Below are 18,705 nucleotides of genomic sequence, written 5' to 3' on the forward strand. Positions count from 1 at the left end.
GCGGTCTGACTACCCCAGATCTTTATTCTGGCCACGCGTCCCTGTCAGCATGTGCTTGATTGTAAGCTTCTCACCAGCAGGGTCGTCCTATTTTGCTTTAATTATTGAATTGTTAACGTTGTTACTTATGACTGTTGTGTTTAAAACTGTTAAACTGTAAAGCACTGCGGAATATGTTGGTGCTATATTTATAAAGATTATTATTATTATTATCTTTATAGAAACCTTTCCTTGGAGATGCCGCACTTGCCGATCACAGTCCCCGCGGGTGAAGGATCATGCCTGGTGAGACACCTAGCTACGCATGCGCCGCCTGTATGGTTCCTCATTCGCCAATATCCTAATGACATGGAATTTCACTATCCAATCGGCACTTGGGGGCGCTCTTTGGCCTACGAGTCACTGATGCCAGGATAGGCTGATCAGCCATGCACTTTTGAGATACATTATGTGACAGGCTATGGCTAGATGACACCACCTGGGGGTATATTCTCAGTACATAAGTTACAGAACTCTAGATAGGCTGTTTCTTAATGCATATGTGGTACACACTGTGTGATTGGCCACTGTAAGATCACGCTCTAAACATCGGCCCTTTTAATAGACAACATTTATTGTCTATATTTACTAGACCGGTCACCATTGGGTAAGCAATTAACATACTTACCTTATATACTCACCCTCATGCTCCTTTCCTGACACGATCCCTGATGAAGCTAGGGTGAAACACACGTTGGGGCGCCAGGACCACATGTCATATCAGTGTCATTCTATAACTATTGTGAGGGGTTGCCACACTTAGCTGCTTCCTCAGGTAGACACAGGAACACTTTGGTGGTAAAACACCTGATGGTTTATTAAAGTCCGCAGAGACTAAGGCAGGGTTCAGAAAACAAAAACAGCCTTCCTGGCTTAATAGAAAAACAAAACCAACAAAATTCAACAGAGTCCTTTGTCTGCAGGATTCACCCTGCAGACACCACACACTGTCCTCTGCTCATCCTTAGAGCTACATGGAGGTGCTTCCTCTCCCAAGACACAGCAGACTGATCCACAGGACCAGGTAATAGCACATGTACTGGTCACATGATCATGACCTCACTGCAGACCCTCAAACACTTGCAGGTCCTGCGGGGAAAGGTGTATGGTGAGCGCCCTCCCACCCGCACTATGAGTGCTCACCTAAACCGGCCCACTGTCCTCTGCTCGTCCTTAGAGCTACGTGGAGGTGCTTCCTCTCCCAAGACACAACAGACTGATCCACAGGAGCAGCACATGTACTGGTCACATGATCATGACCTCACTGCAGACCCTCAAGCACTTGAAGGTCCTGCGGGGAAAGGTGTATGGTGAGCGCCCTCCCACCCGCACTATGAGTGCTCACCTAAACCGGCCCACTGTCCTCTGCTCGTCCTTAGAGCTACATGGAGGTGCTTCCTCTCCCAAGACACAGCAGACTGATCCACAGGACCAGGTAATAGCACATGTACTGGTCACATGATCATGACCTCACTGCAGACCCTCAAACACTTGCAGGTCCTGCGGGGAAAGTGGTATGGTGAGCGTCCTCCCACCCGCACTATGAGTGCTCACCTAAACCGGTCCACTGTCCTCTGCTCGTCCTTAGAGCTACGTGGAGGTGCTTCCTCTCCCAAGACACAGCAGACTGATCCACAGGACCAGGTAATAGCACATGTACTGGTCACATGATCATGACCTCACTGCAGACCCTCAAACACTTGCAGGTCCTGCGGGGAAAGGTGTATGGTGAGCGCCCTCCCACCCGCACTATGAGTGCTCACCTAAACCGGCCCACTGTCCTCTGCTAATCCTTAGAGCTACGTGGAGGTGCTTCCTCTCCCAAGACACAGCAGACTGATCCACAGGACCAGGTAATAGCACATGTACTGGTCACATGATCATGACCTCACTGCAGACCCTCAAACACTTGCAGGTCCTGCGGGGAAAGGTGTATGGTGAGCGCCCTCCCACCCGCACTATGAGTGCTCACCTAAACCGGCCCACTAAACTCTGCACATGACCTCTCCGCACCTCGTGTGCTGGAAACATAAAAACATTCCGCTGTCACATCACTGACCGCTGCATGCGCAGTGACACGCACTCCCCTCCTCTACAAAGTCAGTGTCACACTATGCAAGAACGTTACGTGAGTCTATAGCTTTTTCTATTGAACACTTGTTCCTCCACTGGGTGTAATTTACAGGTATTGACACGTTCATGCAATATATACATAGCATTTATTGGTAGAGCTCGCTGTATATATTAAACCGCAGACATTACATTTATATTTATCACGTACATGTGCTCCTACATTGGTTACTTGGTTTTTCTATTTTCTATTCCATTTTCTGGGTAATTTTTAATAATTCCAATAAACATTAAGTTTTATAAGACTTCGTAGACCAGAGTTTCTTTTGTTGATGTCTGAACATGAAGGAACCTGCATAATCTTGTAACATAACAGAAGACCTCGTTCCCCTGATCACATACTGATAACAACACTCAATAATTTAGCTGCATTTTTCTGTGACAAACCATAAAAACTGTAAAAAACGCTAAAATTAAAAATACGTATAAATAAAATTGTGCCTGATGAAAAAGAAGTGAAATCCTACTAGATTCACCATTAAAGGTTTTTGTGAAAAAAAATCATGTTGACCAATGAAAGAATTCTAAAATCTAGTAAGAACTTGGCACAAGATAACATGGAAATGACAAAAAGATGGGAAGCATTGAGGCTACCTGTGAATATGGCCAAGTCTCTTCATGTCCTCCACAGGACTGGGGGGATCGGGAGCCGCAGTGGGGGACACCATGCACATTATCTAGGCGACAAGGAGAGAAGTCCACACATCTGTCACAATCATGGGGCACAAGCAGCAGAATGGTTAGAAAACAGCACCAGATCCGCAATGTGTACAAGGTCACAACATGAGCGATGCAAGGTGAGCAGCCATCCCTAGCGGATACCATGGAGGCCTCGATGACGACAGTCATCATGAAGGACAACGGATTTCTCTTCACTGACCTGCGCTCAGTAGGCGGATCAGCACATGGACACGTCTAGAACACATCTTACCTTCATCTTGTATGGCTGCGGCAGTAACGGTATCAGACTGATCCGATAAATGTGCCCATGAATTCCCACAAGTAGATCTCCCCGACTGCTACAAAGTGAGAGGCTCTCAGGGGAAGCATGAAGGCGGAGGAGCCTGCAATTAAAAAGCACATGGGTGACCCACAAAGGCAAAACATTATTATCTAATATGCTTTCCTTACATAGAGCTATCCACTGGCAGACACAGATAGAAAAGGGCCCCTGTGCAAGAACAACACATGGGCCCTTTGCAGCCCTAGATCTCTTAAAAATGCAAAATTGCACCACTGGACTATGGGGGAGCTGTACTAATAATATCAGCATGCACAATGCCAGGCGTCTGCTGGAGAAGTGTAAAGCTCGTCACCACTGGACTTGGGACTGTACTGATAATATCAGCATGCACAATGCCAGGCGTCTCCTGGAGAGATGTGAAGCTCGTCATCACTGGACTATGGGACTGCACTAATAATATCAGCATGCACAATGCCAGGCGTCTGCTGGAGAGAGGTAAAGCTCGTCATCACTGGACTATGGGGCTGTACTGATAATATCAGCATGCACAATGCCAGGCGTCTGCTGGAGAAGTGTAAAGCTCGTCACCACTGGACTTGGGACTGTACTGATAATATCAGCATGCACAATGCCAGGCGTCTCCTGGAGAGATGTGAAGCTCGTCATCACTGGACTATGGGACTGCACTAATAATATCAGCATGCACAATGCCAGGCGTCTGCTGGACAGATGTAAAGCTCGTCATCACTGGACTATGGGGCTGTACTGATAATATCAGCATGCACAATGCCAGGCGTCTGCTGGAGAGAGGTAAAGCTCGTCATCACTGGACTATGGGGCTGTACTGATAATATCAGCATGCACAATGCCAGGCGTCTGCTGGAGAGAGGTAAAGCTCGTCATCACTGGACTATGGGGGAGCTGTACTAATAATATCAGCATGCACAATGCCAGGCGTCTGCTGGAGAGATGTAAAGCTCGTCATCACTGGACTATGGGGCTGTACTGATAATATCAGCATGCACAATGCCAGGCGTCTGCTGGAGAGAGGTAAAGCTCGTCATCACTGGACTATGGAGCTGTACTAATATCAGCATGCACAATGCCAGGCATCTGCTGGAGAGATGTAAAGCTCGTCATCACTGGACTATGGGGCTGTACTGATAATATCAGCATGCACAATGCCAGGCGTCTGCTGGAGAGATGTAAAGCTCTTCATCACTGGACTATGGGGCTGTACTGATAATATCAGCATGCACAATGCCAGGCGTCTGCTGGAGAGATGTAAAGCTCTTCATCACTGGACTATGGGGCTGTACTGATAATATCAGCATGCACAATGCCAGGCATCTGCTGGAGAGATGTAAAGCTCGTCATCACTGCAGTATGGGGCTGTACTGATAATATCAGCATGCACAATGCCAGGCGTCTGCTGGAGAGATGTAAAGCTCGTCATCACTGGACTATGGGGCTGTACTGATAATATCAGCATGCACAATGCCAGACGTCTGCTGGAGAGGTGTAAAGCTCATCATCACTGGACTATGGGGCTGTACTAATATCAGCATGCACAATGCCAGGCGTCTGCTGGAAAGATGTAAAGCTCGTCATCACTGGACTATGGGGCTGTAGTAATAATATCAGCATGCACAATGCCAGGCGTCTGCTGGAGAGATGTAAAGCTCGTCATCACTGCAGTATGGGGCTGTACTGATAATATCAGCATGCACAATGCCAGGCGTCTGCTGGAGAGATGTAAAGCTCGTCATCACTGGACTATGGGGGAGCTGTACTGATAATACCAGCATGCACAATGCCAGGCATCTGCTGGAGAGATGTAAAGCTCGTCATCACTGGACTATGGGGCTGTACTGATAATATCAGCATGCACAATGCCAGGCGTCTGCTGGAGAGATGTAAAGCTCTTCATCACTAGACTATGGGGCTGTACTGATAATATCAGCATGCACAATGCCAGGCGTCTGCTGGAGAGGTGTAAAGCTCGTCATCACTGGACTATGGGGCTGTACTGTACTGATAATATCAGCATGCACAATGCCAGACGTCTGCTGGAGAGGTGTAAAGCTCATCATCACTGGACTATGGGGCTGTACTAATAATATCAGCATGCACAATGCCAGGCGTCTGCTGGAAAGATGTAAAGCTCGTCATCACTGGACTATGGGGCTGTAGTAATAATATCAGCATGCACAATGCCAGGCGTCTGCTGGAGAGATGTAAAGCTCGTCATCACTGGACTATGGGGAGCTGTACTAATAATATCAGCATGCACAATGCCAGGCGTCTGCTGGAGAGATGTAAAGCTCGTCATCACTGGACTATGGAGCTGTACTAATATCAGCATGCACAATGCCAGGCATCTGCTGGAGAGATGTAAAGCTCGTCATCACTGGACTATGGGGCTGTACTGATAATATCAGCATGCACAATGCCAGGCGTCTGCTGGAGAGATGTAAAGCTCTTCATCACTGGACTATGGGGCTGTACTGATAATATCAGCATGCACAATGCCAGGCGTCTGCTGGAGAGATGTAAAGCTCTTCATCACTGGACTATGGGGCTGTACTGATAATATCAGCATGCACAATGCCAGGCATCTGCTGGAGAGATGTAAAGCTCGTCATCACTGCAGTATGGGGCTGTACTGATAATATCAGCATGCACAATGCCAGGCGTCTGCTGGAGAGATGTAAAGCTCGTCATCACTGGACTATGGGGGAGCTGTACTGATAATACCAGCATGCACAATGCCAGGCATCTGCTGGAGAGATGTAAAGCTCGTCATCACTGGACTATGGGGCTGTACTGATAATATCAGCATGCACAATGCCAGGCGTCTGCTGGAGAGATGTAAAGCTCTTCATCACTAGACTATGGGGCTGTACTGATAATATCAGCATGCACAATGCCAGGCGTCTGCTGGAGAGGTGTAAAGCTCGTCATCACTGGACTATGGGGCTGTACTGTACTGATAATATCAGCATGCACAATGCCAGACGTCTGCTGGAGAGGTGTAAAGCTCATCATCACTGGACTATGGGGCTGTACTAATAATATCAGCATGCACAATGCCAGGCGTCTGCTGGAAAGATGTAAAGCTCGTCATCACTGGACTATGGGGCTGTAGTAATAATATCAGCATGCACAATGCCAGGCGTCTGCTGGAGAGATGTAAAGCTCGTCATCACTGGACTATGGGGAGCTGTACTAATAATATCAGCATGCACAATGCCAGGCGTCTGCTGGAGAAAGGTAAAGCTCGTCATCACTGGACTATGCTGGAGCTGTACTGATAATATCAGCATGCACAATGCCAGACGTCTGCTGGAGAGGTGTAAAGCTCATCATCACTGGACTATGGGGCTGTACTAATAATATCAGCATCCACAATGCCAGGCATCTGCTGGAGAGGTGTAAAGCTCGTCATCACTAGACTCTGGAGCTGCTGCTCACAGTTATATGATCAGCATGCACAATGCCAGCTCGTCATCACTGGACTATGGAGCTGTACTAATAATATCAGCATGCACAATGCCAGGCGTCTGCTGGAGAGATGTAAAGCTTGTCATCACTGGACTATGGGGCTGTACTAATAATATCAGCATGCACAATGCCAGGCGTCTGCTGGAGAGGTGTAAAGCTCGTCATCACTGGACTATGGGGCTGTACTAATAATATCAGCATGCACAATGCCAGGCGTCTGCTGGAGAGATGTAAAGCTCGTCATCACTGGACTATGGGGAGCTGTACTAATAATATCAGCATGCACAATGCCAGGCGTCTGCTGGAGAAAGGTAAAGCTCGTCATCACTGGACTATGCTGGAGCTGTACTGATAATATCAGCATGCACAATGCCAGACGTCTGCTGGAGAGGTGTAAAGCTCATCATCACTGGACTATGGGGCTGTACTAATATCAGCATGCACAATGCCAGGCGTCTGCTGGAGAGATGTAAAGCTCGTTGTCGCTGGTCTATGGGGCTGTACTAATAATATCAGCATGCACAATGCCAGGCGTCTGCTGGAGAGATGTAAAGCTCGTCATCACTGGACTATGGGGCTGTACTAATAATATCAGCATGCACAATGCCAGGCGTCTGCTGGAGAGATGTAAAGCTCGTCATCACTGGACTATGGGGCTGTACTAATAATATCAGCATCCACAATGCCAGGCATCTGCTGGAGAGGAGTAAAGCTCGTCATCACTAGACTCTGGAGCTGCTGCTCACAGCGATATGATCAGCTTGCACAATGCCAGCTCGTCATCACTAGACTCTGGAGCTGCTGCTCACAGCGATATGATCAGCTTGCACAATGCCAGCTCGTCATCACCAGACTCTGGAGCTGTTGCTCACAGTGATATGATCAGCATGCACAATGCCAGCTCGTCATCACCAGACTCTGGAGCTGCTGCTCACAGTCATATGATCAGCATGCACAATGCCAGCTCGTCATCACCAGACTCTGGAGCTGTTGCTCACAGTGATATGATCAGCATGCACAATGCCAGCTCGTCATCACCAGACTCTGGAGCTGCTGCTCACAGTGATATGATCAGCATGCACAATGCCAGCTCGTCATCAACAGACTCTGGAGCTGTTGCTCACAGTTATATGATCAACATGCATAGTGCCAGCTCGTCATCACTGGACTCTAGAGCTGCTGCTCACAGTTATATGATCATCATGCACAGTGCCAGCTCGTCATCACTGGACTCTGGAGCTGCTGCTCACAGTGCTATGATCAGCATGCACAGTGCCAGCTCGTCATCACTGGACTATGGGGCTGCTGCTCACAGTGATATGATCAGCATGCACAATGCCAGCTCGTCATCACTGGACTCTGGAGCTGCTGCTCACAGATATATGATCAGCATGCACAATGCCAGCTCGTCATCACTGGACTCTGGAGCTGCTGCTCACAGTGATATGATCAGCATGCACAATGCCAGCTCGTCATCACTGGACTCTGGAGCTGCTGCTCACAGTTATATGATCAGCATGCACAATGCCAGCTCGTCATCACTGGACTCTGGAGCTGCTGCTCACAGTGATATGATCAGCATGCACAATGCCAGCTCGTCATCACTGGACTCTGGAGCTGCTGCTCACAGTTATATGATCATCATGCACAGTGCCAGCTCGTCATCACTGGACTCTGGAGCTGCTGCTCACAGTGATATGATCAGCATGCACAATGCCAGCTCGTCATCACTGGACTCTGGAGCTGCTGCTCACAGTTATATGATCATCATGCACAGTGCCTGGCATCTCACTATCAAGGAGTCTGAAGATGGATGTCCTGGCTTTGGCAGATACCAGGACAGCACTTCTCGGAACACTTGGTGTCTCCTGTGTGATGTGGTGAGAGGGGGATGGTCTGGGGCAGGTTTTCAGAGTATGGCCCCTTATCTCCAGTGCAGGGCTTACAGAGGACCACACAGAGCACTGCACACATTTGGACTGACAGTTTAGGGTCCATGGAGCAAGATAGGAGGAGGACTTCAAGTATCTGCACAGGATCCCGACTTCTGCCCTATTTGTCATCTTTGGGATGAACTGGAAGCCAATTATGAACCAGATCTCCCCAACATCAGGAACTGACCTAATAATTGTGGCAAAATATTCCGCAAAGACCCCAAAGTGTTGTGGCAAGTGGAGTGCTGCCGTGGTGCTCCGTATCACCAGGGTTGTGGAAGGACATGTCCACTACAATCACAAGGGTTGATGGTCAGGGGGCACATACTTTATCCTATAAGGTGCAGATATTTAAATAATTCATAAAATGAATGACAAGACCTGAGCAGCCGGTTCTCTTCTGTCCAGATCCGGATCATCCTGTCTCTTCCACATGAGACCACTAATCCCAAATCTGGGCTGGAGCAAAGACCTGGAAACAGAAATGGGACAATAAACCCCAAAGGCCGAGGGTCTGGTGCAAACTCACATGTACAAAACTACCAAGGCGGGCACATTATAATATATGTGAACATGGAAGAGATGTGTCTGTGTGGTGGGAGAGGGCACGTGTGGTGGCTGGAGGTTTACAACATTCCTCTCCCCTATGTCATATGTGCAATAAACCGAGCATTAACAATACAATATGCCTGATCTACACCATACATCCTGGTCTGGAGGAATCTGCAGCCATGCATAGTGGATCTTCATCATGGTGCTGAGGAGATGTGCCAGATCTACACCACACACTCTGTCCTTGGCCTGGAGGAATCTGCAGCCATGTCTGGTGGATCTTCATCATGGTGCTGAGATGTGCCAGATCTACACCACACACTCTGTCCTTGGCCTGGAGGAATCTGCAGCCATGTCTGGTGGATCTTCATCATGGTGCTGCTGAGGAGATGTGCCAGATCTACACCACACACTCTGTCCTTGGCCTGGAGGAATCTGCAGCCATGTCTGGTGGATCTTCATCATGGTGCTGAGGAGATGTGCCAGATCTACACCACACACTCTGTCCTTGGTCTGGAGGAATCTGCAGCCATGTCTGGTGGATCTTCATCATGGTGCTGAGGAGATGTGCCAGATCTACACCACACACTCTGTCCTTGGTCTGGAGGAATCTGCAGCCATGTCTGGTGGATCTTCATCATGGTGCTGAGATGTGCCAGATCTCTACACTCTGTCCTTGGCCTGGAGGAATCTGCAGCCATGTCTGGTGGATCTTCATCATGGTGCTGAGGAGATGTGCCAGATCTCTACACTCTGTCCTTGGCCTGGAGGAATCTGCAGCCATGTCTGGTGGATCTTCATCATGGTGCTGAGTAGAGATGGGCGAACCCAAACAGCAAAGTTCAGCATCCGTCCTCTCATAGAAAATACTAAAAATCCTTGAGGTCCCTCACATCCCCCCACCCTTTTTTCTCTTCCCTACCATTCGTCATGAGGAGACAGGACCTAGCACTCAAACTGTGTGCTTTGTTTTATTTCTAATAAAGGACTTTATTCTTGCTTTGTGCTTATTTACATATAACTATAGGATTAGTAATGAATAGGTGTCTTACAGATGCCTCTCCATTACTAATCCATGGCTCGATGTCACCTGACAATACAAAGGTGACATGGATATTGATCCATGGCCCCTTACTAGCCTGAGAATACCAGCCCCCAATGTCAAAAATGGGGGGTACCCCATGCCGTGTTTTTAAAATGTATTTAAATAATTAAAAAGGCGTGGGGACCCCTTTATTACTGATAACATCCTTGCTGAGGCCCACAGCTGAGGGTTGAAGCCCCCAGTTGTGGGTTTTGCCAGGAGCAGTAGTCTCATCAGCCGACACCAGTGACTGGAGGTAGACTTTATACCTCTGATCACAGCTCCGAGCTTACACTGTCATTTGACAGCGTGGGAACCGCGGCCGTCTGATCAGCGGTGATGATTTTACTGTTACCGTCATGCACATGACAGCGTGGCAAACACTGGATGTCCGGGTCCCCCATTCAAGGACTTACAATTCACACTTGATAATATCATTGCAAGCAGGACTAAATCCATGCCAATCAATATGGAAACTGTGGATGGATCACCTTTATCATCTGGACCGGTCACTCACGAGACAATTGAACTATAAATCTGTATTGAACGGAATCATCATGAAGCGGTTAGTTTTCATCTTATGTCATCTCCAAAATTTCCAGTTATTCTAGGAATTCCCTGGTTTTCAATCCATAACTCATCTATCAACTGGGCATCGAGGACCATTGCCTTTCCCTCTGAGTACTGTAAGAACATTTGCCATGCTAGCGTATGAATGATAAGCTACCACTTCGGTACCAGCAGTTCAGTGAGTTCTGCAGTAAGAAGACAATTAACTGCCTCCTCATCGTCCTTACGACTGTCCCATTGAATTACTTCCTGGAGCGTCAATTCCATTTCGACAAATTTAAAACCTTTCTGAACCAGAATTAAAATTACTAAAGGAATATCTAGATGAAAATTTAGAGAAAGGTTTTATTCAACCTTCTTCTTCTCCAGCTGGAGCACCCTTGTTTTTTGTATAAAAGAAGGACTCAACCCTGCGGCCATGTATTAATTATTGGGCAATAAATAAGATTACCATTAAGAATCGCTACCCACTCCCCTTAATTCCTGATTTGCAGAGAGACTGCGTTCTGCCAGACTTTTTACCAAACTCGATCTAAGAGGGGCTTATAATCTCATACGGATCCGCATGGGAGATGAGTGGAAGACCGCCTTTAGAACTAGATATAGACATTTTGAATATCTTGTTATGCATTTCGGCCTTAGAAACGCCCCTGCCACCTTTCAGCACTTCATCAATGATGTTTTCAAGATTTCTTGGATCGATTTGTTGTTGGTTATCTCGATGACTTTGAATCAGCTCTATATCAAACTCGAAAAACATGAATTCGAACAAATCAGAAGTGAATTTCTGGGATATATCATCTCCCCCCTGAGCAATGGATCCCAGCAAGATCAGAGCGTTAGTTGACTGGCCTACCCCAAGAAATGTAAAAAACGTTCACCGCTTTATAGGATTTGCAAATTTCTACAGAAGATTCATTAAAAACTTTTCAAAAATTAGTTTACCAGTTACTTCACTCACAAAAAAAACAAAGTATTTTTTTGATCTACAGAGGCGCAAACGGCATTTGACAAACTAAAGACTCTTTTTACTTCCGCACAAGCATGCTTGAAAAAGGCCTATCTGGTTGAAATGTTGCATTTGGCACAATAAAGGACGTTTTATGCTTCACCTGGATTGGATGCTGTCCTTCTCTTTGCTGCGGTATGTACTTTTCCATTTGCTTCCAGTGGAACTAGGACGGGCATCCCTATATCAGTTGTGCTGTCGGCTATTTTCTAATATTTGAAAGAACTAACCAAACCCTTGAACCATACCTGCGCTGTTTTATTTCTTACCTACAGGATGAGAGGGTGGAATTTTTACCAACAGCAGAATACCAACAGGAAAAATCCGCTGCGGATCCGCAGCAAATCCGCATCGTGTGCACATAGCCTTATAACATTAACAACATTTTCAGGTCTAGAGAAAGTAGCCTTAATTTCCAGCTACTACAATAAGGAAAAAAGAAAGGCTAGGAGATGTGACTGGTAGGACTTCGAGAAGGCAATTTTTTGTTACTAAGGATTGAGGAAGGATATGAGATTCATATAAATGATTATATCGGGCTAACCGGCTAGGTAACATAGTAACATAGTTAGTAAGGCCGAAAAAAGACATTTGTCTATCCAGTTCAGCCTATATTCCATCATAATAAATACCCAGATCTACGTCCTTCTACAGAACCTAATAATTGTATGATACAATATTGTTCTGCTCCAGGAAGACATCCAGGCCTCTCTTGAACCCCTCGACTGAATTCGCCATCACCACCTCCTCAGGCAAGCAATTCCAGATTCTCACTGCCCTAACAGTAAAGAATCCTCTTCTATGTTGGTGGAAAAACCTTCTCTCCTCCAGACGCAAAGAATGCCCCCTTGTGCCCGTCACCTTCCTTGGTATAAACAGATCCTCAGCGAGATATTTGTATTGTCCCCTTATATACTTATACATGGTTATTAGATCGCCCCTCAGTCGTCTTTTTTCTAGACTAAATAATCCTAATTTCGCTAATCTATCTGGGTATTGTAGTTCTCCCATCCCCTTTATTAATTTTGTTGCCCTCCTTTGTACTCTCTCTAGTTCCATTATATCCTTCCTGAGCACCGGTGCCCAAAACTGGACACAGTACTCCATGTGCGGTCTAACTAGGGATTTGTACAGAGGCAGTATAATGCTCTCATCATGTGTATCCAGACCTCTTTTAATGCACCCCATGATCCTGTTTGCCTTGGCAGCTGCTGCCTGGCACTGGCTGCTCCAGGTAAGTTTATCATTAACTAGGATCCCCAAGTCCTTCTCCCTGTCAGATTTACCCAGTGGTTTCCCGTTCAGTGTGTAATGGTGATATTGATTCCCTCTTCCCATGTGTATAACCTTACATTTATCATTGTTAAACCTCATCTGCCACCTTTCAGCCCAAGTTTCCAACTTATCCAGATCCATCTGTAGCAGAATACTATCTTCTCTTGTATTAACTGCTTTACATAGTTTTGTATCATCTGCAAATATCGATATTTTACTGTGTAAACCTTCTACCAGATCATTAATGAATATGTTGAAGAGAACAGGTCCCAATACTGACCCCTGCGGTACCCCACTGGTCACAGCGACCCAGTTAGAGACTATACCATTTATAACCACCCTCTGCTTTCTATCACTAAGCCAGTTACTAACCCATTTACACACATTTTCCCCCAGACCAAGCATTCTCATTTTGTGTACCAACCTCTTGTGCGGCACGGTATCAAACGCTTTGGAAAAATCGAGATATACCACGTCCAATGACTCACCGTGGTCCAGTCTATAGCTTACCTCTTCATAAAAACTGATTAGATTGGTTTGACAGGAGCGATTTCTCATAAACCCATGCTGATATGGAGTTAAACAGTTATTCTCATTGAGATAATCCAGAATAACATCCCTCAGAAACCCTTCAAATATTTTACCAACAATAGAGGTTAGACTTACTGGCCTATAATTTCCAGGTTCACTTTTAGAGCCCTTTTTGAATATTGGCACCACATTTGCTATGCGCCAGTCCTGCGGAACAGACCCTGTCGCTATAGAGTCACTAAAAATAAGAAATAATGGTTTATCTATTACATTACTTAGTTCTCTTAGTACTCGTGGGTGTATGCCATCCGGACCCGGAGATTTATCTATTTTAATCTTATTTAGCCGGTTTCGCACCTCTTCTTGGGTTAGATTGGTGACCCTTAATATAGGGTTTTCATTGTTTCTTGGGATTTCACCTAGCATTTCATTTTCCACCGTGAATACCGTGGAGAAGAAGGTGTTTAATATGTTAGCTTTTTCCTCGTCATCTACAACCATTCTTTCCTCACTATTTTTTAAGGGGCCTACATTTTCAGTTTTTATTCTTTTACTATTGATATAGTTGAAGAACAGTTTGGGATTAGTTTTACTCTCCTTAGCAATGTGCTTCTCTGTTTCCTTTTTGGCAGCTTTAATTAGTTTTTTAGATAAAGTATTTTTCTCCCTATAGTTTTTTAGAGCTTCAATGGTGCCATCCTGCTTTAGTAGTGCAAATGCTTTCTTTTTACTGTTAATTGCCTGTCTTACTTCTTTGTTTAGCCACATTGGGTTTTTCCTATTTCTAGTCCTTTTATTCCCACAAGGTATAAACCGCTTACACTGCCTATTTAGGATGTTCTTAAACATTTCCCATTTATTATCTGTATTCTCATTTCTGAGGATATTGTCCCAGTCTACCAGATTAAGGGCATCTCTAAGCTGTTCAAACTTTGCCTTCCTAAAGTTCAATGTTTTTGTGACTCCCTGACAAGTCCCCCTAGTGAAAGACAGGTGAAACTGCACAATATTGTGGTCGCTATTTCCTAAATGCCCAACCACCTGCAGATTTGTTATTCTGTCAGGTCTATTAGATAGTATTAGGTCTAAAAGTGCTGCTCCTCTGGTTGGATTCTGCACCAATTGTGAAAGATAATTTTTCTTGGTTATTAGCAGAAACCTGTTGCCTTTATGGGTTTCACAGGTTTCTGTTTCCCAGTTAATATCCGGGTAGTTAAAGTCCCCCATAACCAGGACCTCATTATGGGTTGCAGCTTCATCTATCTGCTTTAGAAGTAGACTTTCCATGCTTTCTGTTATATTTGGGGGTTTGTAACAGACCCCAATGAGAATTTTGTTACCATTTTTCCCTCCATGAATTTCAACCCATATGGACTCGACATCCTCATTCCCTTCGCTAATATCCTCCCTTAAAGTGGACTTTAGACAAGACTTTACATAGAGACAAACCCCTCCTCCTCTCCGATTTTTACGATCCTTTCTAAACAGACTGTAACCCTGTAAGTTAACTGCCCAGTCATAGCTTTCATCTAACCATGTCTCGGTTATTCCCACTATGTCAAAGTTACCTGTAGATATTTCTGCTTCTAGTTCTTCCATCTTGTTTGTCAGGCTTCTGGCGTTTGCGAGCATGCAGTTTAGAGGATTTTGTTTTGTTCCAATCTCCTCACTGTGGATTGTTTTAGAAATGTTCTTACCTCCCTTCTGAGTATGTTTTCCTGGGTCGTCTTTGTTCGAGTCTAATGTTTTTCTTCCCGTCCCCTCTTCTTCTAGTTTAACGCCCTCCTGATGAGTGTAGCGAGTCTTCTGGCGAATGTGTGTTTCCCAGGTTTGTTGAGGTGTAGTCCGTCTCTGGCGAGGAGTCCATCATACCAGTAATTCACACCGTGGTCCAGGAATCCAAATCCTTGTTGTCTGCACCATCGTCTTAGCCAGTTGTTTGCATCAAGGATCCTGTTCCATCTCCTGGTGCCATGCCCGTCTACTGGAAGGATAGAAGAAAAAACTACCTGTGCATCCAGTTCCTTTACTTTCTTCCCCAACTCTTCAAAGTCTTTGCAGATTGTCGGTAGGTCCTTCCTTGCCGTGTCATTGGTGCCAACATGTATCAGAAGAAATGGGTGGACGTCCTTGGAGCTGAAGAGCTTTGGTATCCTATCGGTCACATCCTTGATCATCGCACCTGGAAGGCAGCATACTTCTCTTGCAGTTATGTCCGGTCTGCAGATGGCTGCTTCGGTGCCTCTCAGTAGTGAGTCTCCCACCACCACCACTCTTCGTTGCTTCTTGGCTGTACTTTTTGCTGTCACTTGTTGCTGTGTGCCCTTTTCTTTTTTGCTTGCTGGTATTGCTTCATTCTTAGGTGTGCCATCTTCATCCTCTACAAAGATTTGATATCGGTTCTTCAGTTGTGTGGTTGGTGATTTCTCCATGGTCTTCTTGCTTCTTTTGGTCACATGCTTCCACTCATCTGCTTTTGGAGGTTCTCTGACACTTTTTGCACCTTCTGTGACCAGTAGAGATGCTTCTGTTCTGTCTAGAAAGTCTTCATTCTCTTTGATGAGTTTCAAAGTTGCTATTCTTTCTTCCAGACCCCGCACCTTTTCTTCTAAAAGGGCCACTAGTCTACACTTCTGACAGGTGAAATTGGATTCTTCTTCTGGTCGATCTGTGAACATGTAGCACATGCTGCAGCTCACCATGTAGGTTGTCACATCTGCCATGTTGCTCCTAGATCCTGCTGACTTGCTGTGTGTTTTCCTTCTTGTGTAATCTACTCAGCCAAGCTCTCTTGCAATAATGTCCTACAGGCAAAAATTCTTACGGCGCGCGGTTTTGTGATGCTTTCGAAGCAGCTGGTCCCGGCTGTACCCAACGATCTTCTAGCTTAGGGAGACTTCGCTTCTCCCAGAAGGCACCTGGAATATGCAAATTAGCCTCCTGAAGCTTGAATCCCTGGTTTGGTGATGCTTTCGAAGCAGCTGGTCCCAGCTGTACCCAACGATCTTCTAGCTTAGGGAGACTTCGCTTCTCCCAGAAGGCACCTGGAATATGCAAATTAGCCTCCTGAAGCTTGAATCCCTGGTTTGGTGATGCTTTCGAAGCAGCTGGTCCCGGCTGTACCCAACGATCTTCTAGCTTAGGGAGACTTCGCTTCTCCCAGAAGGCACCTGGAATATGCAAATTAGCCTCCTGAAGCTTGAATCCCTGGTTTGGTGATGCTTTCAAAGCAGCTGGTCCCGGCTGTACCCAACGATCTTCTAGCTTAGGGAGACTTCGCTTCTCCCAGAAGGCACCTGGAATATGCAAATTAGCCTCCTGAAGCTTGAATCCCTGGTTTGGTGATGCTTTCGAAGCAGCTGGTCCCGGCTGTACCCAACGATCTTCTAGCTTAGGGAGACTTCGCTTCTCCCAGAAGGCACCTGGAATATGCAAATTAGCCTCCTCAAGCTTGAATCCCTGGTTTGGTGATGCTTTCGAAGCAGCTGGTCCCGGCTGTACCCAACGATCTTCTAGCTTAGGGAGACTTCGCTTCTCCCAGAAGGCACCTGGAATATGCAAATTAGCCTCCTGAAGCTTGAATCCCTGGTTTGGTGATGCTTTCGAAGCAGCTGGTCCCGGTTGTACCCAACGATCTTCTAGCTTAGGGAGACTTCGCTTCTCCCAGAAGGCACCTGGAATATGCAAATTAGCCTCCTGAAGCTTGAATCCCTGGTTTGGTGATGCTTTCGAAGCAGCTGGTCCCGGCTGTACCCAACGATCTTCTAGCTTAGGGAGACTTCGCTTCTCCCAGAAGGCACCTGGAATATGCAAATTAGCCTCCTGAAGCTTGAATCCCTGGTTTAAAAGGTAGAAAAGTGATGGGCTCGACCACAGCATCACACTGAAAGGGTCTCAAAGCAGAAATCAAGCAAAGTACTAGGGCACAGGCGAAGATGTGTGTCGGAGGGAAGGTCATCCAAACGTGGAAGGAGGGGATGAAAATTTAATCCAGGGAAGCCAAGAGGTTTGAAATTTCTCATGGGTGCGTGTTTCCCAACTAGAAAGTTCTTCTAAACGGTACAAGTCTTGAACCTTAAGAGTCCATTCTTTCAGCGTTGGAGGAGTTGGTTGCCTCCAATGTGTAGAAATCAGATGTTTTGCGGCTGCCAATAAGATGGGAAGCAACTCATGCTTCCCTGGATTAAAAGTAGATGAGGGAAGAGAAAATAATACATTCTGGGGAGTAAGGTCTCGATTCATTGGGCCCATACTATGTAAAGATTTATTTATGTCAGTCCAGAATTGTAATAAACCTTGGCAAAGCCAACAAATATGTGATAAAGTACCTATGGATTTGGAGCATCTCCAGCACAGTGGGGAATCAGTTAATCCTAAATGGAACAGTCGATCCGGGGGTCTGTACCACCTAGAGAGAACTTTGAACGCGTTTTCTTGCAGTAAGATACATCTGGAGAACCCGTGAGAGTTAGCAAGTACCTGTTGAGATTCTTGGGGGGATAGTGTAATCTTTAACTCCGACTCCCAAGAAGAGAGGTCAGAGGTTTCAATTGTTGGGGTTTTGAGGAGGTTTGCATATAATTTAGAGATCAGTCTAGTAATTGGCGATTTCAACCTAACCAAAAATTCAAGCCAGAGCCAATCGGAGGATTGTCTCCCAACGGATCTGAATTTTGTCGTGATGTATATGGTTCTTCTGAAGGAAATTGGAGGGTTGTTTTGTAGCATTGGTCGGCCAGTTGTCGGTCAAGGTATCTGATTGGAGAGAAATTGGGAGATTGGGACATTAGGTAGGGATTCCCAAAGTCCAAAAGCATCTTCATAATTAGGGTCTGTCAGCCAAGGAATAACTTTGAGCGGAATATTATCAAGAAAAAAGCAACAAGGAAGATGGTTTAGGATAAGGGCACGTCTAATAGATAAGGTGTTATGGGTTATGTCATATAGTTTATGTTGTGGGGGGTAACAGATGACCAGAGGTAAAGGTCGGCCGCTTTCCCCATCAGAGAAAGTTCTAGTTTTGTGTTTAGGTTGTCCGGATTAGGTGTTAATAAGTTTATCCATCTGACAATGTGGATTGCTTTGTAATAAGTTCTGAAGTAAGGCAGACCGA

The 18,705-nt window shown here is 45.9% G+C and overlaps 1 protein-coding gene across 1 annotated transcript in view; it reads right to left on the reverse strand.

Annotated features, from left to right (window-relative positions):
- WDR97 (WD repeat domain 97) overlaps positions 1–18,705 on the reverse strand; it is a 519,753-nt gene that overhangs the window by 358,891 nt on the left and 142,157 nt on the right. Inside the window, exons 8-10 of the mRNA XM_069732096.1 lie at positions 8,953–9,043; positions 3,101–3,233; positions 2,764–2,846 (exon numbers count right to left, since the gene is read on the reverse strand). Of these exons, the coding sequence (XP_069588197.1) occupies positions 2,764–2,846; positions 3,101–3,233; positions 8,953–9,043 (307 nt within the window). The remainder of the gene's footprint in view (positions 1–2,763; positions 2,847–3,100; positions 3,234–8,952; positions 9,044–18,705) is intronic.

This window comes from Ranitomeya imitator, chromosome 6 (assembly GCF_032444005.1).
Source record: "Ranitomeya imitator isolate aRanImi1 chromosome 6, aRanImi1.pri, whole genome shotgun sequence".
NCBI lineage: Eukaryota > Metazoa > Chordata > Amphibia > Anura > Dendrobatidae > Ranitomeya > Ranitomeya imitator.